Source organism: Centruroides vittatus, unplaced genomic scaffold, assembly GCF_030686945.1.
Source record: "Centruroides vittatus isolate TY-2023 unplaced genomic scaffold, ASM3068694v2 contig_1158, whole genome shotgun sequence".
NCBI classification, from domain to species: domain Eukaryota; kingdom Metazoa; phylum Arthropoda; class Arachnida; order Scorpiones; family Buthidae; genus Centruroides; species Centruroides vittatus.
In genome coordinates, this window is record NW_027120744.1 from 74,139 (window position 1) to 101,666 (window position 27,528).

Sequence of the window (27,528 nt, forward strand, 5' to 3'; positions counted from 1 at the left end):
TTAAGTGCTTTTAGATGACAAAGTGCTAAACGAAACAGCGTTAAACGAGCTCTTCAATTATGATACCTTCAGAGCAACAATTATTTTCTTTTAATTTAATTTAATGTGTAAGAATATGTAGTGCTTATAAATTGAATTATATTTCATAACACCAAATTCTTCAAACTCAACAATAACTATGATGTTTAAGTAACCTTATTCAATCCAGCAGGGTAAACAACAAATCAGTTCAAACATTTTTGGCCTTTACTGAAGGTCTTCTTCAGGAACAACCAAGTTCTAAATTAGAATGCTAATATACCATTCCATTTGAAGTTTGTATTTTATGGTAAGTCAGCATTCCATTTTAGAATTCAGTTATTCCTGAGAATAGTCTGAGGTATAGGCTAAAAACATTTGAACTAATTTGTTGTTACCTTGCTGGATTGGATGTTAGGTTACTGAAACATTTACTTCATTTATATTACAGGTACTTCTCACTTTACGACCGAGTTCTGTTCCGATGACTATGTTGTTAAGCAAATTGGTCGATAAGGGATGGGCTTGTGCCGGGAATATAGGATCGTTGTAAATTATCCAAATTATGCAACAAACTTTAAATTTATTCATAAAAAGACTATTATAGTACTATAAAACTATTATAGTATGCGCAAGCCTATTATAGTGCGCATGTCACCATTCGCCACTGACCGACACTCAAGCCGAGAAAGGGGATTCCCCAAATTGCAGGTTGAAACTCGATTGGTCATAAGTGCGAGTGGTTGTTAAGCAGCTAGGTCGTAAAGTGAGGAGTACCTGTATTTATAAGATAAAATTGAAGAATAAAGTTGTTTCCATTGTCTACGTCTGCTTTGTTGTCATTGCAGTTCTGTTATTTTTTCAGTAGATGAATGTGCAAACTGATTAATTACTATAGGCCATATTTTCCAAAATGTTGCTTGCAAACCATTGCAGACAAACATTGTACCAAGCAAAAAAGAAAAAAGTAGTTTTGTAGAAAAAACTTAATTATTTCATATTTTAATTTAAAAGTTAGAATTTGAAATAATGAAATACTATTAAATTTCTATACAAATAAATCAGTTTTCAAAATTATTATTCAATTTATATTAATTGATATAAAAATGATCTTAGAGGATGATGAAACTTCTTAAGAGATTTTCAGTTTTCTATAAACTGTCTCTATAGGAATTTATTATTTATTTCTCTAAACATTTTTTATATTTGTGGAATTGTGTAATGATCAGGTGATTGCTTACACAAATTTAATTGATTGTACAGCATGTGCCATATATACTTGTACAATGCATGTAATTAAGCTTATATCTTTTTTGTTGTTAATTTATGAAAATAAAGTAAATATCTTTTCTTTAAGTAAATGAATATATAATAAATAAATATACTTTTTTTTTGCTTATGTCTGGCTCCTTTTATTCTAATAGGATATTTTATCAAAAACAATTAATGATAACTAACTAATGAGGATTGGTTGATAAATAATATCTCCATTCTTATAAAATTAGCTTTGGAAGTGGTAGAATAATGTCACCAGTTTTAAAAACTGATAGAAGTTACGTATTTTAATCATATTCACTTTTCAAACATAATTACCTTATTCTGTGCATAAAAAATTTTCTAGTTTTTCTTTGGACCATATGAAAAGTATTTGACTTTTAATTTTGAGAACAACCAGAAATCTGATGCCAGATCTGGATGGGTATGAGGGTGTTGAATAACCTGTAACTTAAAATCTTAAATCTCTGTTGTTTTCTTACTGCAGTTTAAACTTATGTTATCATGGTGCAAGAAAAAGATGGTTCTTTCCAGCCTTACTCTGCAAATGTGTTTTGATTGTTCCTAAAATTAAGATGATGTTGAAAAGGTCAATTGTCTTTGCTCATGTGGGAATAGGTCAAGGAAAAACTAGAAAGTTTTTTCATGCACGAAAAACAAAAACTGGATTAAATGTTTGGAAAAATGTATCACTTTAAGTGGTGAATATGTTGATAAATGATTGTGTATGATTAAAATTAATAATTATTATTTCCTTTTACATCAAACTGATATTATTACCTTATTTATCAGTCAGTTCTCTGTAATATTATTTTTTAAATGAAATATTTTATTATATAATATTATACAGTAATTATGAACTTGGTAAGATGGAAAAGTTTGAGGATGATTGCTGTAGACAAAATTTGTCTGATCATGCATTTTATTCTCTCTATTTACATTATAAAATGCATTATTGACAATTGTTTGTTAAAATAAGTTATTTAATTCACAGTAATAATTGTATAGCATCATGCATTTATATTAGATTAAGTTATTTATTGAATATTATTTAAAAAATACTTTAGTTAATAATTTGACTTATAGAAAATGTGATATCTCGTATTTTAATTTTACAAATAAATTTTTTTTCTTAGGACTGAATTACTATTTAAGCTTTTTGGACATATGTATCTTGAAATTAGCTACCTTGAAAAAGTGCAGCAGATATTAAGAAAACAGAAATCTGTTAAAAATAAAGAAGAATTTTCTAAAGAATTTGCTAAAGATTGTGTGTAAAAAATGAACAAATTTAAGCCCTATATATCTAAATAATATATATGTAACATATTTGTATTAAATGTTGTTCAATAATTTTGTAATATGCATTTCCACACATATTTATTTATTATTTTTAAATAAAAAAATAAGTTTAATATGATTTAATTTTTAATTCATTTCAACATCATTTCCTACCAGGATTTGGTTTGATAGGACTGATTTGAGACAGAACATACTATCAGTTTTCCTGTCCTTATGAAAGCATTATTGAATGAATTTTGTGATTGAAATTCTTTTCCTCTAATTTTGAATTTTAAAGCTAAATTGTAATATTATATGCAGTTAGTAAATTTTAAAATTTAATATTTAAAATTTCAAGTAATCAAAGCAACTAAAAAAAAATTCAATTTTATATATTTTTAATAAATTATGTAAATGTAATAGCACATAAACAAATTAATAATATATATTTTATCCTGTACAGAATTATCAGATAATTCTTGATTTTACCATTTTCATCCACACAAAATAATTTATAGCAATAATTTTGAGTTTTTTTTCTTAATATTGTATTATGATGATATTATAAGATGATTGTATTATAAGAATTAAAATTACATTCTTAAATGTAATTAGGTTTTTAAACCAATCATTAACTTGATATCTTAGAAAATCAAATATATATATTTTTAATTATATTTTTTATTAATAGTTTTTGAATTACAAAAAATTAAAGCAGCAGCATATAAATATAAATTGTTTAAAAAACTGTGTGTATATACACACAGTTTTTTAAACAATTTATATACACAAGAATTTTTGAAGCAATGCATTAATTACAGATGCTGTTGATTATGCTTCTACTTTCTGCTTGCAATTTAACTTACAAGCAGAAATAGGTTAATAATTTTCTCTTTTCATAATACACCAACAGAGATGATATGTTTGATGGAATGCCTTCATATTTACAAAATGACATTTTTAAAATGATTTAAAGATTAAAAATGTGTTAAGTAGTTTAATATGTTAAGTTTTATTGAATTAAAAATACTAAGTGTGGTACCTTAAACTCCATTCCAACGGAGTGAATATAAAGTATTTGACGAAACTTCCCTACAAAATTCTTGGAATGTACCTGCTATCACACAAATGATACAATTGCATTTGCATCTGATAATTTACAAATTGTCTAAAATATTCAAAATAATCATTTTTGAAAGCATATTGCTAATTGATAGACAATGCAAGCGATAAATTCGAATAAAATTTTAATTACCCATAACAATTGTAATTATTTTAATTGCCAATTGTAATTATTAATGAAAAATTGTATTATATATTATATATTAGATGTATTAATATCTAAAAACGGAATTAATTTTCGTCATTATATATAATTATAATAATGTATTTTTTATCATTTCATCATTATTACGTAAGTTAAAATAGATGTAAATGAATAAAATCACGTTTCCACATCGCTACTTTTGTCATTTCCTGAAAGTTAGCATTTAGGAAAAGAATTGTTCTACATTTCACTTTCTGCCGTTATATAAATACAGTATTCGAAACAATACATTATGACATTTATTGTCTATTCTAAAAGTATTTCCAAAAAACTACAAATTTTTATAATTATATTTATTTTTTCACAAATATAACAAATTATTAAGATTTTTAAATATTAAAACGCGAAGAAGCGCTTATTAGTCATTGGTCAGGCAATGACACATTCTCTTGGCATTTATCCAACAAAGAATCAGGTTTTAGATGAAGTTGATCAAAAGAATGACAGCGGAAGCGAATGCTTGAAATACTTCCTCTTAACAGAACTGCAGAGGTGTGTTTAGTCCAAATGGACACATTTTGACCTTCGCTCTTCGTGACTCAACTTTTCGTAGAATGGTGATATCATTCGGCGCCACCAGAGGGTACTATCATCGTTCGGGCGGGCGGACATTTTACCGATGTAAAGAAACAGTATTGTGACGGCCGCGAAAGCATAGTGTGTACGGGAGATGATTTGAAACACTGGATAAGTAATGCTGTTCTTAAAGTAAGAAAAATGGCTGATTATGATCCAGGAGAACGAGGTAAGAGAAACCCGCGCTACATAACTGTAATTTGATGGCTCTTAACTGGATAAACACGCGGCTGTATGATCAGTCATCCAGCGATACTGTATGCAAAAGCCGGCTCTGTTTGATGCATGTTTTATATATGATGCATTCGGAAATATTTTCATTTTCTTTTAAAAAAATTATCGGTGCGATCGCTGTATATGTATTTTATTAAAATTTTAATATTGATTTAGGAGAATAAATTAATTGAATGAATATATCTTTAGGATTTGAATCATTATGTTCGGTAGAATTGAATGAATAACTGATGAGTAGATCTTGGTTGATTTGTAAAATTTTCAATGAAGGTTGGAATTACAACTGGAGCATCTCTTGGGTGCGACTGCGCTTTGGTATCGTATCCAGAGTCAATGACTCCTAAAGCCTTTTCTTGATTACTATTATGTTTAATATTATTATTGAAACCGTTAAAGGGTATGTTAAAAACCGCATCGATGATGTCCAATGTACTAGCTAACGTTTCTCGGAAACGTGTGACATCGATAATAAAATTTGTTTACCACCTTTTCTAGACTGGTAGAATTTATGTGGATCGATATTTTTATGTCGCAAGGATTTAAAGCGGTTTATAATGTTTTTTAAAGATAAACTTGATACATTAATCCATAAAATTGTTACAGTTATCATTATTAATTAGGTTGTAGACCCGAAGATGGCGTTCCTGATATGACAGCGATCAGCGATATCGATGAGAATGGAATCAACACTAATTTGAAAGTCCGTTACAAACGTGATCTTATTTATGTATCCTTTTTTTCACCCGGTGTAAATTTGTAATGATTGAACTTCTGACATGTTAAATGTATTTATAAATTGTTCTAATTAATGCTAGATGTCACAGCTGAAAGACATGTCACAACCGCTAGGAATGGAACATCTGATTTCATTCACGACACTCTGACGTCATTCTGCATTTTAGCCAATCAATATCAACGTCATAAAAACTCTTTTTGAATAAGTTATTTTTTTTTTAAATTAATTTTTTACAATAGTAAAAAATATAATAATATAATAATATCAAATAATTTAGCGCGTTAAATTTAATAATTTATTAATATTGATGAAAATCCTTCAATGTTAAGCAAATCCGTATAAATAGAAGTCTATGTGGCACCAGGTTGAGTCAGCTTTTCTAATCGATTCAAATTTATTCTCTCCGAAGTGTGCCAATAGAATGCATTTTTTATTTATTTATTTCCCGGTTCCTTAATCAATTAGTTGGGTAGATGGCTCCTGTTTATGAACAATTTTCTTTCATTTATTAAAAAAAATGTATAGTAAATAATAAAGTTTGATTAGCAGGATCCCTATGATTATGTATAATATATTTTTCAGTCCAACAAAATTAATTATTTTTGATAACTAAACCATTCCACGGAATACGTTACAATTAATGTGTGTTTTGGTCTTTCAGAATGCGCAATTTATTCTTATATGACGATAATTTAGACTTTTCAAATATTAAAGCTGTAGGAAAAATAAATAAATTATCGGAACACGTAGGAAAATAATTAGAAAGCTTAGACTGGAGAGACTGCTTACATGAATATAAATTTGTTGACTTATATACAGTAAATCTACCGATACATGCTGCATCGTTCGTTTCTGTATTGTTTGTTATAGCTAATATCATAAAAGAGTACATCTGGAAATCATTTAAATTTATTAAATATTTGGCGACGTCGGACAAATTTATCACCCAGCTTATTAACTAGTTTTTATCTTTAACGTATTAAATAACCTTTATATTTTAGACGTTTACATTAGAAGTTACGAAACTTGCTTTAAGAAATTTGCGAGCAGGTGTTCGAAACAACACCTGTCAGTTGACAAGACCTCAGTATACAAAAAGCTGTCCATCTATTGAGCTAAATTCTTGGGGACAGCTGTTTGGCCTTCACTCAACAACTTTATCTTTAATCTAAAACCTTCTCTAAAAGTTTCATTGTTGGTATGTCGGCTATAAAATTCGAAACATCTTAAACATAAACTAATATTACTCATTCATTGTCATTTAAATCTTATCTCTATTCCGCGCGATGATGTAATATATTATAACTAGTTGATGATCTCGTAAAATATAGTAATATTTTATATCCTGATATTAATTACGGGTGCTTAACATCCTGTAAATGTGATTATTATTAATTAAAAATGCGTAATGCCTAGCCGAAACGAATCAATTCATGTAAAAGTGACCTTTGAACGACTATTTCGGTATTTGTCTTGCTTGACTGCCTGATGTTTGTCTGATCAACTTATAACGGACTTAGCTGTCATCGCATATCCGCTGCCAGTTTCCGTTTTGTTTGTAGCAGACATCCCTTCTTACGTTCATGATTCTTTTTCATGTTCATAATTTATAAAGCGGGACGTAAATTCTGTTAATTATACATTAAAACGCTATGTATATATATGCATATACATACCACGTATTTATAAACTATTACAATAAACAGTTAAATCAATTTTAACGATACTTAATTTTTATTATTAATATTTCATAGTAATAGTTCATAAGCTAAATTATTTTTGATGTTTTATAAAATAATTTTGATATATAAACTGATTATTAAAAAAAAAAAAAAAAACGTAATTATTAGTCTACAAACTCTCATACACGTTCAAAATCTATTTTAAATGTCTTATGAATGACTTATTGATCTTTGGGTGAGTGATTATTTCAAAATCTCTAGTCAGATTATTGGAAATATTTTATAACAGATATTAAATCAAATATTAATAGATGAATATATTTTCATTTTATGAGAAAACTAACTTCTACATATTCTTCTACGTACATTGTTTTCAAATTTTTAATTTTTTTATATATATTTTTAAATTTCTCGTATATAAATATCATCGTACAGTATTTATGCTATTATTTATTTATATTTTGTATATTTTAAATTATCTTCAGAATTAGTGAAGTGAAACCTTCAATATAATGATCTTGAAGGCTTTTGCTGGTTTTAATTGTTTATACGTTCCTCTTTATGTTTTTCAAGAAAGAATTTAATAAAAATAAATGACGAATCAAAAAATGAATCAAATTCATTATCATACGAATTTGAGTTAATGCTGCTTCTCCACAAAACAACTATGCCATTCTGTAAAAACATTGCTCTTCAAACAGAAAATTAAAACCTGCTATTTGCACTATCATATTTTTATATATTCTATTTGCAGAGATATGTCCTCAAACAAAAGACTGAAAGCATTATCTGATCACTACCCTCGGGACGTTTTTGCTCTCCGTTTCTTTCGTCGATTAATTCTGACTTTTTTCATCTCTCGCTGTATTTATTTATACGTAATATATCAATCGATAAAGTAAATTTCAGTTGTGGTTATCCACGAAAAGCGACTTTCAATAAGATCATTCTTCCAGTAAATAAATGAAGTTTCTATATATAGAGTTTGATTTTTTGTTTTAAAATATTTTCGAAAATGAAATGCAAATATAGAAAATAAATACAAATTTTTGTTATAATTATTGAAATAATAGACAGATATTTTTTGAAAATTAAAATTTTATTTTGTTAAGTTACTTTAAAATTAGTTTTGAGATACAAAAGGACAGTAATGTATTTGTTTTTTGTAGTTGGAAATAATTTTCTTTTTCATCAAATATTGTTGTTTACTAGTCTCATAAAATATCAAACGTGCGTTTGGTAGCAAGCTAAATTTGTAGTTACATGGAAAAGGAGTTTGTTATTCGGGATACGTTCCTGAATCCATTTGTTTGCTGTTTTCGTCAACCATAACGATCCTCTGAAACATAAATTATAAATAGGAATATTTTTCATATATAAATTTAAAGTTTTAGTTTATTAAAATGTTATGTTACTACAATTATATAATGCTAATGCTACTAAATTTCATCTTAATGTATTTTGTCGCATTTAATATAAATATAAGCTTTTAATACATATACTACAGTATATTTATAAATATAAATTGAATAATATTTAATAGATGGCGCTACTTTTTAATAAAATATTTATAAAATTGTTACTGAGAGAAACATTAAATTGTTACTGAAACGAATTTTCTCGTAAAAATGTGATGTTATAAAGATAAATTTTTTGAAGGAATGTTACATGCCGTCAATTATATATATATATATATAATTGATGACATGTAATATAAAGGCTGTATTTATTTGAAACCTACAGAGCTTATTAGCTTATTCTTAAATGCTACCGGGTATTAACATTTAATACTAATATTTGAAATAGTAAAAAGTTTATTCTGCGGAAGGATGAACTTCTGTTTCCTGTAACTTAAAATGAAAGACAGACACGATACAGATAGGTGGATGTGACATTATTAGTATGATGATTGAAGTTTCCTAATAATTATTTACAGTTTGTCGAAATAATTCATTACAGAGAAACAAATAAGATATTTATTCTAAATTAATTAGCATGGAGACATACAAAAACACACTGTTTTCTATTCTGATATTTTTATGTAAATAATTTCTTATTCTGTATTAATTAGCTTAATTTGTTAAGAGTAAGATTAAAAATAAATGTAGCTCTATGCTGAGATGTTTATATTTTTAGATGCATCTCTGAGTAGGTCCTGATATTAGACATTGTAATGGAACTTTTTATTCGTAAAGTCGAGACGAAGTTAAAACTGAAATCTAATACCATAGAATTTTTTATGTAAAGAAAACTTGTGAGAAAAAGAAAAGAAAAAAACATTAGTAGACGTGTCATAGTGGCAATGACGTTATCCGGTAAATATCTAACTTCCTTCCTATCTGCGATTTATTAAACCCGTAATGAAAAGAAATGGACATTTCGTAGAATCTGTAATTCCAACGCTGGACAGATGACAAATGGAAAATTAGTTCCTATTCATGTTGTTTTTCTGTTAAACAGTATATATCATTCCCGTTGTTGATTCATGCCCCATGTTTCATAATGATTTGCATATTTTCATTTAATTCTGCCCTATTTCAATACTAAGAAAATTTAAAATCACTTTTTTAGATTTTATGAAGCTGTTAATAATCTCATTTATTTTTTTTTCAAAAATTTACAAAATATTGGAATTTTTGTAGATCGGTAAAGGTTAAGCCCACTACAGACATTATCGATCAAACAAACGAAGGTACTTACTCGAGGTCAAATCGTACAATATTAGTAATGGGGTTGTTAGCTTAATAATTTTAAGTGTAGCGACTGTATTAAGCAACTTCATTATCAAGACAAAATCATATCTGTCTATATACCTAGAGACCTATAAAATGTTTGGCAGAAAATTATTGCCTATTAGATCTATATATGATTATCTGAATTTTATTTAGTGATTTATTCAATAAGATCGTTTAATTATCGCTTTCAAATTTCTTTTTCCTCAATAAGATTAAATGTAATAAAATTGATAAAATACGTATCTAATTATATTTATAATCGAAAGACATATTTCTTAAATTATCATTTCATTAGCGATCTTAATTATATCAATATATTGTGAATGGGTTTTATCTTTGATGGGTAATCGATCAATAATCACAAACCATCTCACAAGACCTTGTTGCGGCCTCTTTTTCTTGACAAATCTAATAGAGGAAATAGATATGATTGAGTGAAATTTCAAACGATTCTACTCTGCACGTCTATAGACTATAACTAATTTTCTTTTACAACAATTCATTCGTTGAAACATCCATTAAATTTCTTGCGAGCTTTGAAACAATTTAAACTATTTTTACTATTGAGCTTGAAATAGACATTCGCGTGCCGTGACTTATCGAATGTTATTGTACTATAATCATTACATTGATGTGTGACGTCATTCACCGTTGTCAACAAGGCCGATGTTACTAACGAATGTGACAATGCGGTTTTTATTGATAAATTTCTTTAATTTCTCAACAGTAATAGAATCAATGTGTATCAGTTTAAATAAATTATCCTTTTAAGATGCTGTTATATTTAATAAGAGCTAGGAAAAGAAAATAGGAATATGAAAAGTTAGTTAGTGATCATACTGTGTATTAGTAATCAATCATAAAAGCTGTTTCAGTTTTCATAATCAATATCTAGTAAATTGAAATCGATTGCTTTTGAGAAATTTTTATTATGTTTTAATCTTGGATGTAAGGAGACAATTTTTGTTTTAGTCTAGATTTTAATTTACTGAATGCTAATGAATTATCAGAAAAAATTACAATTGAAATAACCAATATAAAATTATCTAAACAATATTATTGGTTTGCATTATAGCAATTCATATTGAATACTTAAACAAAATAAAATAAATAAGTTGTTTCTGAACATTTTAGGAAATTATTTTCATCTGAATAAACATATTTAATAGTGAAAAACATTATTGCAAGTAAATGATATATTGTATTTTTGAAAGAAAACATTCTTTGATTAGTTGAACTCTCAAAAACTATGGTGAGTAAAATGTTTGACATTTCATTGAATGAAATGTTGAAAAAGTAATAAAATGGAAACAGTGATATAAATCAATAATAAATTTTCTAAGACAGTATGGTGTACATTTATCCTACATGTTATTAATAAATGAGATGCCTACTTGTTGGATTATGTTTATTGACAATTCTATTTTCTTTCACTGTTGTTGTCATAAAAATTTCAACATCTTTCATATATCTTATATACTAAAAAGTAAATTGTTTTGTTATCCTAATCAGTTCTGTTCCACAATCTTATTGTATTTATTTAGATTATTTTCACAAGTATAATACAAGATTTATGCACAGTTATTTTTAGCAAGCATCAAAGATGGAAAACAATTGACAGGTGATTAATTCAACATGCTGATTTTTGGAAAACAAAATCTAAAATTTTGCTTGATCTAGCAGTAATTATGAGTACTTTTATACTTAAGGTTAGAGATATAATTATTTTAAAATCTTTTCTAGTCTTATTTACTGAATCTTGGGACATGTTCTTAGCTATGTATTTTCGTAGTAGGTTCGTTATTCATTTTTATATATTCTTCATTTATTGAATACAGAAATTTTATCTATGATACCATTTAAATAATTTGTAGCTAAATTCAGTACAAATATAATTGTATGAGGTGAAATATCTAGAAATTATGGCTAGTTAATCTTTGTGTCATAGTAAGGAATACTATTAGTGCTGATACTTTTTTCAGTCATTTAAATTTCTTCGAAGAACTATTTCATGTATCTTACTATAATTGAAATTAAAATTTTATTAGTTATAATCAGAAAGCAATCCATAAGATTTAAAACATTTTTTTTTATCTGTTCAACTTGGCTACCTCCAAGATTAAATTCCAAGTTCACCACTGCATAAAGAGACATAATTTTAATAAAATATAATATGAAATAAGTAAAAGTCTTAAGATATTTTTTCATAATACATTCATTTTTAAAAAATTTTTCACATAAGAATAGTTTTATTAAATACATTAATAAATAACTGAGTACTTAAACAATAACTCAGACTTTAATTTTTCTTAAATCATCAAATATCCAATTTAATAACTATAGGCTAATGTTTTCAGCCATTTCTGAAGGCCATCTTCAGACTATTAAGCAAACAAGAACAATTTTTTTTTAATGCAGTGAAACATGGAATATCAAACATGATTATATTGTACAGAAATTCAAAACAAGTAACACTGATTGGTTATAATATTTATTGTATAATATTATATAATAATACAACACCAAACAATCGCCTAAATATCGGGCTATAACGTGGCTAGTTAAATGATTAGTATAAAGCAATTTGACACTAGAGGTAGACATTAGGTGCCATCTCTTAAGAAAATTAATAATTATAATTAAATAAATAAATTATTAAATAAATTTAGAACCTTCTGGAATAAAAGGATATTTTTATATATCGTTGTAGCCCGATATTTAGGCGATTGTTTGGTGTTGTATTATATACTATTCGGGCTTTGAGATGATGTTATTTATATTATATAATATTAAGTTAATAAATTAAACTTGTAACTTTCAAGCAAAAAGGAATTTACACAAAAAGGGAAGTCTGTAAAATGCTCAAATACAACCAGAACATGATAAAAAGATTAAGTAGGAAGTACCAACAAGGAAGAGAATAACAAGAACCTGAGGAATAGTGATGGAAGCAATGAAATATACCATATTTACTCGCATATAAGACGAGGTTTTTATTCATTTTTCACTGCTTCAAAAACCTAGGTCATCCTATACACACAAGCAAAGGATTCTTTTTGTCTTTGCACTAATTTTTGTAAACTGTGTTTTTGCAGTTTAAACTGTGTTTTTTACTGAATTCTCACTTTCTGGTGTTTAAAAACAAAAGTATTTTATCTGGGTCGTTTGAGTCGTGTATTGTCAGAAGTAAAGATAAATAGCGATATATAAAGCAAAGCTTTTGAATTGAATTCCAAAATCACACGGGAGTCCGATATAAATTTTAATTCATTCCTACATGAAAACAGATAATTATTTGGAAATCAGAATTTGGAGAAACTCGTAAATTTAATCAACGAAGAGTGAATTCGATTGTTAAGAATTATCATGGTTCCCTATTGTCCAGCTTTACATGAACAAATTATGTTGATTTTACAAGATATTTCCTTGAAGTTTAAAATGCTAGTAATTTTTGCAGAAAATGAATGCATTTACATGCATTTGATATTTTATTTGCAATTAAACAAAATATAATTAGAATTGTATTAATAAATCTAATTTTCTTTATTTTGATCTTTAAGTCACACTTCGTCCTATATGCAAGGTCGAGTAAATACGGTATAAGATTGTCTGTTACAGTGCTCATCTACAAAGAATATATAAAAAGATCATACATGCTACAGGCAGAAATATTTATTATTGAGGGAATCCCATTATATATAAAATCTTCAGAAACAAAGACTAAAAGGACCATAGGTGCGTGCCGCACATTCATAAGATCCCAATCAAGGATCACAGAAGATCACTGAGAGTATATTGATGCAACTGTGAACTCATTGATGTCTATGATTAAGGAGCATGTTTACATCATTAGGAAAGGGATACCATTCTTGGCTTTAGTCCTTAGAGGAATTAATAATAGTGTAAACTGAGAGGAAGCAAATATTATCAGACCTTTGAGATAAAAATACAACCTTAAACATATAGAGGCATTGGAAATTTACAAATTTAAAAAACAAAGAAATAAGTGAACTTTAAAGACTATGATACTGTTTTAAGGGCTTCAAGATTCTTATGTGAAATCCCTAGATAGTTGTAATTGTGTTTAAAATCTCTTGTGTATTTTTTTTGAAAGTTATAAGTTTAATTTATTAATCCTAGTATAAATATTACAATCAATCACAATGTTACAGAAGTTTTGAATTTCTGTATGATACAGTAGTGTTCCATGTTTCATTGTATTAAAAAAAATTGTTCTAATTTTCTTAACAGCCTGAGGATGGCATTTAAAAATATCAGGAAATGTTAGCTTATTTGAGAGGCCAAAAGCCTGAAACATGTAGAAGTACCGTATCCATTAAATAAAGATGGGAAGGAAGCCATGTGTTTAATTAATAACACGATCTTGTGTCTAATACTTAGCTTATAGTTATTAAATTGGATTTTTGCTGATTTAAGAAAGGTTATAGTCTTGAGTTATTGTTTAAGTTCTATTAAAAGTTAAATATGTTATTAAAGCAATTTTTATTTATGATATCTTTTGAATATATTAATTATTAATAATACTAGCCAAATAATTAATGAAAGCATCACTGGTTAAATATAAATTTTGAACTGGCTAGATAGTTAACAACAAAGTTGTCAACTTCAGTCAGTCTGCATCTGAAGGTTTCAAGTTGAGATCTGACTAAAACTAAACTTTTTCTTGTGATATAGGACGTTTTTCACCACAGTAAGCTGATCATAATTTTTTGTTACCAAAACACAGGATAGAGGAGCCACACTGATAAATAAAGGCCTTCTCTTATTAAAATTTTATCAAGAAATATAGATGGGCATTATTAACAATTTGTTAGTCTGTTATCTAATATACACTTCTCAAAAGTGAAATTGCAACACTATGGAGGAATGCATGTAACCACATGCAAATTGTAGGACTGGTAGAGATGACAGAGATATGCAAGTGATAAGTTTGAATACACTGGGTCATGTAGTACCCAGTTTCAGGCTATTAGCAGCTGGCTCAGGCCATAAATGCTATCAGCAATGGTTTGCAGCAGCTGAACATTTGAAGAAGCTTCAAAAATGTCTTGGAGACAACGGCAAGCTGAATACCACCAGTTAACAGCTGGGAAATGAGACTGTATCCTGGAGCTGCATGACCAGTTTGTTGATGTGTACAGTTGCCATTTGTGATGGGCATGACATGAGCACTATCCAGCAATGTGTGACATAATGGACTCAGGAACATCTGTGAACACACCGAAGAGAGAGTGGATCACACAGGTATACAACAGAGAGCACAGACCGGCAGATTTGCCAAATGGCTTGTTAGGACCCATTTGCTACAGCTTGTGACATCTGAAGCTACCTGTTATACATCTGTGTCCACTCAAACCATTCACAACAGGTTACATGAAGTTGGGCTGCATGTACAGCAACCAGCAATGGGATAATATTAACTGCTTGATACAAAGCTGCATGCCTGGTGTAGTATCGTCATCATTGCCACTGTACTACTTAATGGAATTGGGTATTGTTTATGGATGAAGTCTGTTTCTGTCTGTGGAGGAATGACAGTCTTGGACAGGTGTGGCAGTATCCAAGGGAATACTACATGCCAGATCTTTTCACCAAATATCATCACCGGTCATCTGGTTTGGGGAGCAGCAGCGTAACTAGCATGGGTGGCACCTGGTACGGATATCATGGTGTCACCCTTTTTAACTCTTTTATAAAACACTATTGAATCGTATTATCTTCACACTTGAGCAACTTGAACACTATATCGAATATGCGATGTCGCGACGTATAAGTTTAGATATACAAAATAAATCATAACCATACATCAGTAATGCCACCTATAAAAATTGGCAAAACTGTAGTGATTCCATAACTGCCCCTTGTAAACATTTTAATCTGGAGTAATTATTTATTTCGTAGCTTACGTGCATTTATAAATTATCACAATTAATAAATTAAATTATTTAATATAGATAACTTGGTTAAAATGGCTTCAAGTCTAAGTGATTTATCATTGAAAAACATTGTGATGGTTTGTTTAAGTTTTTATTTTTTTTCACGGTCGGGTGTCACCCCTAAACGGGTGACACCTGGTGTGGGCCGCCCCTGCCACCCCCCTCTAGCCACTGTTGGGGAGTCATCATGTTCAATCAGCAGACAGCCCTGGTGCACGTTTCTGGTATTCTAACAGTAGACCAGTTTGATACACAAACTGTGGGGCCTGTGGTTCAGCCACTAATACAGGCCAAACCCAATGTGGTGTTCCAGCAAGACAATGCACAATCATATGTTGCACAGCAAATTCTCACCAGCCTGAATGGAATTTATATCTTTCCCTGGCCATCAGCCTCACTGTATCTCTCTCCCATTGAATACCCGTGGAACCTCATCTGATGTGAGGTGCATTGGGGACCACTGCTTACATATCTGTAGACAACATGCATGTTGCGGTGGTTGCAGCTTGACAAGGAATACCTCAGGCAACTATTAATTGCCTCATTGATAGTATGCCTTGCTGTATAGCAGTCTGTATAGTTGTCCATGTGGGTCATATTCATTACTAAATAAACAGGTATCTGTTGCATATCTTTGTTTGTTCTTTTAATTATTTGCATATCTCTGTCACCTCTACTGGTCTTGCAATATGCATGTGCCTATCCTCATGGTGTTACAATTTCCCTTTTTGAGGAGTATATAAAGAAGAAAATTTAAAGAATTGAAAGCTAGTGGCTTTCTTCAGTAACATATCACACACAAGGAACAGTTGTTTATGTAGTTCTTTATTAAAGAAAATGCATTTTGGGTCTTAATGACCTCTCTTCAGTCCTTAGACTTTACAAAAAAAAAGTAGATAGATATGGGTTACATTATACTAGCTTTTAATTCTTTAAAGTCTACAAAAACCAGTAATGAAAACCTAATTAGAAGAAAATTTGTTAGTTTGTTCCTTATACATTTCAACATATTTTGAGCAATTACAATGAAACTTTTAACGTACCATCCTCTTATCCAGGAGGAGGAGGTCAATGACTACTTTTGGTTAAATTAATTTCAACCCCAGCCTGTAAAAGGCCCTCCTTTTTATCTGACCAGCATGATTCAAATAAGAAAATTACTTAATACAAAGTTACCAGCAAGGACAAAATTTGTTATTAGGAGTTTTTGAGGATGCCAAGTTTGAGCATTTGCTTTTAATGTTCTACTTACACTAATTAATACTGGAGTAGAAATATAGCACCAAACCTTCTTTGAAATGCCTTATAAACAATTCTCCAGAAGCTTATTATTTTGATAATGTCTAATGTTTTTTATCCTCAGCTGGATCTTCTTCAGGTCGAATGTAAAAGTTGCATTTTAAAAATGCTTTTTAAAACGCAATGTTTATGTTCAACCTAAAAAAACTTTTTTTTTTTTTTTTAAATGTTAGTTGTTATCAAAATAATAAGCTACTGGAGAATTGTGTAGAAGATACTTCAAAGAAAGTTTGATGGTTTTAGCATTTGATCCATTTTTCATAAAGTTTGATTGCTTGGCTGATTACCACTTCATATTTGGCTGTGAATAGTACTATGCACATTAGAGTTAACATTAGAAAAAAATTTGAATGTCTTGTACTATTTTCTTGTGGAAGAGGAAATTAACTATTTTCTGTTGATAAGCATCAATTCCTGTCTACCTGACCAATGTAATTGTGCCATTTCATTCTTAGCAATTTCAAAACATATACTTGAGAGGTTTTCCAGGATGCTATATTTTATTGTTTCTTCCTAAGTTATATCCATTCAAATTTATGACCCTTATCATTGCAGAGTAAACAAATCTCCAGTTCACTATATAATATATAAGTATTAACTAGAAAGCTGTTTCTCGATTTTCAAAAAGCAGGACAAAAGTGAAAATTTTATTAAAACATCTCGAGGGGACATCTTTTGCAATAAAGTTTTTGCGATTCTGAATATTAACTAAACAAACATTTTTTTCGAAATAAATGCTTGTTTAGTTAATAAAAAATAAATGAGTTTTTAAAATTTTTTGTTGTCTGTTGTATTCAGAATCGCAAAAACTTTATTGCAAAAGATGTCCCCTCGAGAGTCAAATCGACCTGTCCGAGCGCTTTGCTTGGACGAACACGAACACTCTGCCGTTTCGTTTTCGCTGGCCCACCCTGTATAATATATAAGTATTAACTAGAAAGCTGTTTCTCGATTTTCAAAAAGCAGGACAAAAGTGAAAATTTTATTAAAACATCATTTATCTGAGACAGTGATAACAATGAGCTCATGTCCTGTTTGCAGATGATCCTAGGTTCTTTCTGGAATCTGACAGCAGGCTTATATTGAATTGGAGGAGGTTGGAACCCATTACAAATCACAGAATATAATGGAAAGACTGTCTGGGTTTTTATTAGGTAGATGTACCAACCTCCATGTGTTTGATGGAGGTACCATTGCTTCTCATAGATTTTGGGATGAGATACTGGACCATTATGTCAAACCTTATACTGCTGCAATCAGAGATGTCATTTTAATGGATGATGATGCTTGTTACATTGAGAAAGTCTGATTGACTAATACCTTTATAAAGAGGGAATAGAACGAATGGATTGGTCTGCATATTCTCCAAACCTCATTCCCATAGAACATATATGGGATGCTCTAGGGCAGGGAGGCAAACCTTTTTGAGTCCGCATGCCATATTGTAAACATACTTAGCTTTAAAGATGTTAATGCGTTCCAAAGTCTTAGACTTCTAATAATGATATTTAAAGAAATTAAACGAATACCCTTTAATTCGAATAAATGTTAAAAATCTGATTGAAAAAAAGTATGATCAGGTGATAAACAGAAAGGATGATTGATAAAACAGAAATCATATGATACATTACATGCCAGATGATTTCTCTTACGTGCCACAGGTTCGCCACCCCTGTTCTAGGGAGATGTGTTTCAGCTGTCATATCCCCTCAACAAACCATTGGTGACCTCCAAACACTCTTTTGCATAAATGGTAATCATTGCCTTTTCATTTTTTGCAATTTCTTATTGAAGGTGTGAGTTGATGCTGTCAATCTTGTTGTATTCAAATGTCTTTTTTTATATTCACATTTATTGTTACTTGCATTCATCTCTTATTTTTTCTGTTAACATTCACTCATTTTTCCCAAATGTATGCAGTGTATACCAAAAATATCGACATGTATGTATAACCCTATGAAAGTTTCACAATTTGTTTAAGTGATTTTGAAAATATTGTTGTTTTTGTGATCTGTGCTTAACTTTTGATGGGCATTGTAGGCATTGTATATGTGCAAATTCATGTACACATTAACTATATACCATTAGTGACTATTTCTATTAGTAGTTAAATTTTAATTTATTGGATTGTTCGGAAAGTAATTTCGTTTTTTTATTACTAGAGGAATTAGATGTATTTTTACCGGCCAATTTTATTTTAAACCACATTTTCATCATATAATTTGACAGCTGACATTTTAAGGCTTATTTGTAAAAAATTTTGTTTGATTCTGTACAATTGTTTTTTTTCGGTGACCCATCAAATATGGAAAATCGAAAGCATCATTTTCGGCATATTTTGCTTTTTTATAACTAAAAAATCAAAATGCTGTTCAAACAAGAAAAAAATTGTGGTACATGTTTGGAGAAGATGTGTTGAGAGAAAGACAGTGCCAAAACTGGTTTACAAAATTGCGTTCTGGCAATTTTAATATCGAAGATACACCACATTCTGGATGGCCATTTGAAGCCAAAGAAAACAAAATAAAGGTACTGATTGAAGCAATCTGCCATATAACAACACGTGAAGTCACTAAGAGATTAAATCTGTTAAATTGAACCGTTTATTATTACTTAAAATGAATTGGTTTCATTTCAAAGCTCGATATATGGGTTCCACATGTTATTAATGAGAGATGGTTGGATCTTAAAGATTCTCTCTATGGTTGGATTTTAAAGAAATTTGTTTTTGAGCTTTTACCAGACAATTTAACAATTGATTCGAAAGTGTACTGCCATCGAGTAAACAAATTGTGTAATATCATCAAACAGAAAAGGCCAGAATTGATCAACAAACAAAGTGTAGTATTTTACCATGATAATGCCAAATTTCACACAAGTTTGGTAACTTGTCAGAAACTTATAGCTTAGATGGGATGTGTTATCACATACCATATTTGCCAGATTGGGCACACTCAGATTAATACTTGTTCTGGTCTATACAAATTTTTTTTAATTGTAAGACATTTACTTGAAATGACAATGTCAAAAATCACTTGAATCAGTTTTTTGTAAACAACGATCAAAATTTTATGAATGTGAAATCATGCTACTACCAGAAACAATGACAACAGGTATTTGACCGAAATGGTCAATATATAATTCAATAAAATATTTATTTATTATAAGAATATTGCATTTATTTTTCTATGGAGAAAACAAAATTACTTTCCAAACAACCCAATAAAATGTATTGGCTGTTCAGTGGCTACTTTTGAGTGACATTTACATTGTATATTTCAGTGGCACTCTGGAAAAAGAGTTATATTCTTTGTTAATACATTGAATTGATGTTATTATCAAGTGTTACCAGTGAAGAACAATAACTTATTTGATCCTAGTGTTAAGTTGTAGTGGTATAAATTAGATATATAAATGACATGACAAGTTACATGGAATAATACAACTTTCTAGAGTAAATACTGGTACATATAAGTATCACTGCTAAACCTTTAGATTTCTGATAAGATACAGATACATAAAATGAATGAACGTTTTCGATCTTAATCAAGATCTTCAGGTTCTTGGATCTCTATTGTTCCAAATATGGAATGCCAAGATTTTGAATGTTTTAATACAAATTAATTTTAACCAGTATGGAATTACATTAATTAAAATCTTTGTTCTTAATTCCATACTGGTTAAAATTAATTTGTATTAAAACGTTTGAAACTGTCACAAACTACTTGAAAACAGAAAATGTAAAATTGGCATGTAATATTAAAATAGGTGTTCTGCTTAATATAGCACTTAGATTAAAACAGTGTTGATGATAAGAAAAGACAAACTTTGATGTAACATTGATAAAAAAAAATTATAATGTTAAAATAATATTTCTTAAAATCAATATTATATAAAAATAAAATGTAAAATTTTATCTTTTACTACTATCAAAATTTTATAATTTCATTTTCAAAAGATGTAAACAAAATATTCTTTCAGACCAAATTCAACTAATAATGGAAAAATAACATTTCACTATGAACTTTTCTATTCTCACATTCCATATTTTTTTAAAATGTTTTTACTCTCTTATAAATAACAAATGTCTCTTTTGATTAAAAAAATCTTCAAGTTATCTTCATTTTATTTAACTAAAAATCTTATTATATACTATAGAAATTTTTTCTTGTTATTGTCTCTCAATCCTTTACTTTTTATAATTTTTTTTTTTTCAATAATTTAGTGCTAAAAATTTATCCAAGTATCACTTTCATTTATTTTCTAACATTTATCATCAAGTTTCCTTTATTTTTTCCATCCTGCCATTAACTGATCTCTAAATATTGTTTTAAATGAATATATATATATATATATTTTTTAATATATGTTTAATGTTTTGTCTTTGACTTAATTTTGATAATTTTTCTGCTGTATATAATCTGATTAATATTGTAATTACCTTTATGATAGATTAATTAACATGTTTCAAATGTGTTTTTCTCATCACTCTTTAACAGTCCTGTGACTCTAAAGAACTGATCAGCATGTTATTTATATTAAGAATCATGGCAGTGACTCTGCACCAAGTAAAAAAATCATTGACTTTCTAAATATACAGGAATCAGGTTGCCAATTTTTGGGGGTGAATTTCTCTGTCTCCCAAACATCTAAAGTAATTCTGAATATACTATTTGAAATATAATTGTTTTCTTAGGTAGTGAGCAAAATTTCAAGATTTTCTGTAAAGCAGTTGCTGAAATGTAAACAATTGAAAAGTGCAAAAATCACCAAAAGGGCTACATTTTCTTTTTCTTCATCCAGCACTGCAGATGCTCACAGAGGAAAAAACTACTGGATCTAGAAAACTAGAAAGCTCAAATTTTAAACTTAAGCCTTTCTTGTTATCAGTGATGCTCATGAAACTTCTGGATCAATAGGTCAAAGTTTACAGGAATTTCCCATAAAGCTGTTTCAGTTTTATGGCTTAATTTTATGCTTATAAAGATAAAATTGCATTGAAACAAATGAATTTTATTCAAAATATTACTCAGAATAACAAAAGCTTAAAATTTATGTGAATTAAAACTTTTTATAATGATTTTACTAAATGATGGTTTGAAAGCATTCGGTTAGTGGCACATTGGTTGCCAATGTGTTCAATTGGTGCCGACCAAAGTGTACATCGTCATCTTATGTCTTAATGTGATAATACAATTATTAAACAAATAACAATTGCTATCCAAACAAAGACATTTGAGATGTTTTGCATATCTCTGATCCCAAATTGTGTGCCAAGTAAAAATTTATGACAATTTACTCATAATTTTGAAGCAATACCCACGAGATTTTTTACTTGTATTATTCTTTTCTATATTTTGCTTCAAAGCCTAAGGTTATCTTTACCAAAGAAAAACTCTTAAGAAAAATTTTGACTGATGTCTAAATTGTCATAAGTTTTTACTTGGTGCAAAATTTTTACATCTCAGATGTTTTTGTATGGATTATTTAAGATTTTCTGATGAGATTATTCGGAATTATATACTAGATATTACAAGAGATGAGAAATAATTGTTATTTTATTTATATTCTTAGACTAATGGATTAATACTATAATTTTTGCTATATGTAATAAATAGTTATAAAATATTTTTCCTCAAATATTATATCTACACATTTATCAAAATTAGTAATTTGTATCTTAACACAATTTAATAGACTTATACAGGAACTATACTTGTAGCTGTTAATCCATACAAAGAATTAAGTATATATGAAGCAGTAAGTATTTTTATCTTCATTATAAATTTATTAGTTAAATAAGATGACATTCTTTGTTTTTCAAAATTAGTTTTGTAAAATATTTTTTCTGTTTGTTTTATCTGAATATTACACATATGTATTTTTAACATTTCTAGATATTATTATTTTAAATATTTATAAACTATTTCTACTACTATATAATTAATATATTTTTAAAAAATTTGTTGAAAATTAAATGTGTATAAATTTTTACTCTGAGTTCTTAAAGAAAAAATTATCTAAAATTGTGAAAAGAATGATAACATTTAAAACTAATGGGATAAAAAATATCAGTGTTTTCTAAATAACAATGTTAGTTTTTTAATTTCATTATTTTTATTTTATTGATGTTTTATAAAATTGAAAAAATTGGTAAATATGATTATGCAAGTTAAATAATTGATGAGTAATTTTAAAATCTAAAACCAGAATACCATTATGTTTAGTAGTTTAAACTCAGTAATCTCAGTCTTTCATCAAACTTTGATAAGTATTTAATTCTAATTATACATAATAGATTACACTGTAAACATTTATTGATATAGTTTAGCTGTATTTATATACCAGTTAATAATTTACATAATAATTGAATGATCTAGTGAATAGTGTTAAAAAATCATAAAATTAAGATTTAAATGAAATTTATTGATTAGAAAAGTATTTTCATAATAGACTCGAACCTATGGTCCTTTAGCGGTATTGAGTACATTCCTGTTAGGGAGTTACGATCATAATTCATCTTGTTATTTCTTAATAGCTTGTATATAGTTGGATTACATCAATAAATGATTTGCAAATTCTTATTTTTAGAAATCCTCTTAACAAACGGCTTAAGAAATGGTATGTAATCGAGGACCACGAGAAAAAGAAAAAGTGGTCCTCGATTACATACCATTTCTTAAGCCGTTTTAGAGGATTTCTAAAAGTAAGAATTTGCAAGTCATTTATTGATGCAATCCAACTATATACAAGCTATTAAGAAATGACAAGATGAATTATGATCGTAACTCCCTAACAGGAATGTACTCAATACTGCTAAAGGACCATAGGTTCGACTCTAAACTAGTATATATAGGGGCAATGTTGAGGAATTTTCATAATATACTGTATTATGAGAAATTCAATCATACTGAACAAGAATTAATTTAAAAGCTAATTGAGGATTACATTTGATTTTTTTATAGCAAAAAAGGAAAATATTTTTTTCAAAATTTATAATTTCTGACATTTGTTTTTGTTTTTCTTTGCATCCATTTATTATAATGAATTTACTGATAACAAATAAAAATAATAATTCATTAATGTTGAGTAAACTACAAGATCTATTTGAAAAGTTTTGAAACAGAAAGTGTAAAACATTAATAAGTGCATACAGAAATGAATGTAGAGACAAGAAGGACAATTATCTTAGGATTTTTATTGCTAATAAATTATTATTGCATTTATTATTTATTTAATGTAATGTTTATATCTTAACATGTTTATTCTTACCTTTCAGTTTTGTTATGTTTTATATTGTGAAAGTTTATATAGTTTATTTTAAATGTATATTCAAGTACTAAAACTTTTATATATTTTTTATTTCATTCCACAAATTAAAAGTTGTTCCCCTAAGATTTGCTTCTGGATCTGCCTTCGAGTACATGTATCAAGATAATTTATTATTAAACTTTAGAGTATTCTTTTTTTGACTTAACACTTTGCATTTTTTCTATCATTATACAATATTAATTTCTTAACATTTATTAAGAGTAGTTGATCTTTTCAAAGAAATTTTACATAACAATGATACAATGTTTAATGAGCAAAAATTTACTAGAAAGAATATTTTTACCTTTGACCTTATTCAAAGCAACCTCAATTAAAACAGAATTCAATAAATTGAATGCTATTTTTATTTTGAATAAATTATACTTTTAAATTCTAAAAACTGTTAAAAATATGCTACAGTTATTGTATTTTCTCTATTCTAAGAGGCATGATGAGGTTGAAATTAAATTTTAAGGTTTTTTTAATGGAGGGAGAATTTTATTAAGTTTTGATAAATAAGAACAATATTTTATTTAATTATTTTAACAATAATTTAGAAAAACAATACAAATGTTATAAAAGATAATATTTGGAAGCTACTTTCTTTTATGCATATATAATAACTACTTGTTTTAATATTGTATTATATCAAACAAATAACTTGACACCTAAATGTAAATTCTAGCATAAAATGAACAAATAAAATTTAATGTTCAAATGTTTTTGGCCATCTTTCAGAGGCCCTCATCAGGAAAGAATGCACAAAACACAAAAAAACAGTTCTATCTTTTTGAAAATATCTAACTTTTGAAGTTAGCTGTGTTCCAATTTTTAAACATTTAAACGATGTCCAATACAAAATTCATTACACTTACATCGTATAAATTAATTATATTTTAAATAAAGCTATAAATAAATTCATTGTTATTATAAATAAGAAACTCAACATCACCTTAACACCGGGGATGAAATCAGCACTAAATCCAAAACCTATTACTGGTGTAAATCATTGTTATTATATTATGTGGCAATGTAAAAGTTAGTCTGATGTTTAAACATATAAATGATGTTCAATAACTTTGAGAAAAGGTTAATCACCTTCTTCTAAGGATACTGGAAAATATACAAATGATTCACTAAAATCTCGGACTATCCAGTAAAAATATTTAATTGAAATAACAAATGTTTTCGACCTTAGTATTCGGTCTTCATCAGGTTTACAAATACTGAGATTCTAAGAACAGTTATGTGCAACAATTTAAAAAAATTTTTTTAGAATGTTTTCAATCTTACGTATAAAACCATTGTGTGCATGCGTTGCCATGGATGCATATGTGTTGCTAACATATGTAGCATGCATACCACAAACGAAAGAATATAATTATTATATACACAAATACACTAAGTATGGAAGTGTACGCTAAGTAGAGCTGTGGGGGTTGTCTTCCTCTTTGTAACAGAACTTTCAAGCTTGAGATATATTAATTGCATACTTGGAATTGATGCAGTTAGTATGTAATCTGGCTTTGTATATTTCAAGTTTCTAGAGATCGTATGTTTTCTATGCGGTGCAAGAGTCTGATCATTTCAGCATTGTGAAGATTGCGAACACAAATACGACATTGATCACAACAAAGACACCACTGCCCTATCCACTTATGCCTCAACTCCGGGCATAAGAGCCAAGCTTTACACATTGTTTATATAAACAATGTTTAAACAACAGCCACATAATATAACAACAATGAATTTATTTTTAGCTTTATTTAAAAAATAATTTAAATCAGCTCTTCTCAAAATTTCCCATCAAAAATTCTGTACCTCCTACTAAATTTCTCATGATCACATCAATTTCCCTACTAAATTTAGAGGGAATTCATCAACTTGATAACACTGGTTACCAGCAATGGCAATGCATGTGGATGACAAGATGGCAAAAGACAATTAAAAATTATCTTAAAAGGAATAACAAACCAATAACCGTTGTGAAGAAAACAAAAAACCATCTCTGGACAAACATTTCCTAACTCCCTCTGAGTTCTTCAGGTGCTACAATGGTTACCCAATGGAAAGTTGTTGAACAGAATAACACCTAAACACAAATTTCCAAATCTTACGTATAAAACCATTCAAAACCATTCAAAACCAAATAAATATGAGGGGAGTTCAATATTAAAGGTACAGGTCAAAATTACACTAACATTTATAATTAAATAAAATATTTAATTCATTTCACAAAAACTACATACTTTGTTTATTTCTCAACATAATCGCCATAAACATTGAGACATTTATCCCAGCGTGACACCACTTTAAACATCCCTTTATGGTACTGTTGCTTGTCAAGTTGCTTGAAGTCCAGAACGGTATTTTCCAATTTCTCCTGATCTGCAAAGCATTTTCCCACCGAAAATTTCTTTAAAGGTCCAAATAAATGAAAATCCGAGGGGGCTAAATCTGGACTATACTCCATATGTCAAATCAAACCAACAACTGTGATTGGCACATTGGAATTGGGAAGTCCTGCATTCTCCATATAGTCCAAATTTAGCTCCCCCATTGGATTTTAATTTATTCGGACCTTTAAAGAAATTTTTGGCAGGGAAATGCTTTGCAGATCAGGAGGAATTGGAAGATACCATTCTGGACTTCAAGCAACTTGACAAGCAACAGTACCATGAAGAGATGTTTGAAGTGGTGTCATGCTGGGATAAATGCCATCTTCAGGAATGAATACGAAAACTGTTCTATAAATCAAATACAGCTGTGTTCTCATTTTAAAAATTTCAAACATGTTTGAACAATGGCTGTGATGTACATTTTACAATGTATATAAAATGTGCAAATTTTTACACTGTATATGAAGTTATTACACGATAAACATGAAATTATTAATAAGATTAAATTTTGGAGTCTAAATAATATCTCCAGGCATGTGGAATCAGAATGCAATCCGTGTTGGTGCATGTTCCATTCTTGTCAGCTCTGTAGATTTCTATGGCCGAAAATGTTTGAACATTAAATAGTTGTGTATTTATTTGCTGGAAATTTGTGTTTAGGCGTTATTCTGTTCATGTATAGTTCCAGTTTACTTGTG

At 28.6% G+C, this 27,528-nt stretch overlaps 1 protein-coding gene across 1 annotated transcript in view; it reads left to right on the forward strand.

Annotated features, from left to right (window-relative positions):
• Positions 1–4,297: 4,297 nt before the first annotated feature.
• The window catches only part of Myo81F (Myosin 81F), a 124,517-nt gene continuing 101,286 nt past the window's right edge, over positions 4,298–27,528 (forward strand). Inside the window, 3 exon segments of the mRNA XM_067275827.1 lie at positions 4,298–4,646; positions 5,332–5,438; positions 22,818–22,880. Coding sequence (XP_067131928.1) covers positions 4,619–4,646; positions 5,332–5,438; positions 22,818–22,880 — 198 coding nt within the window. The 5' untranslated portion in view covers positions 4,298–4,618.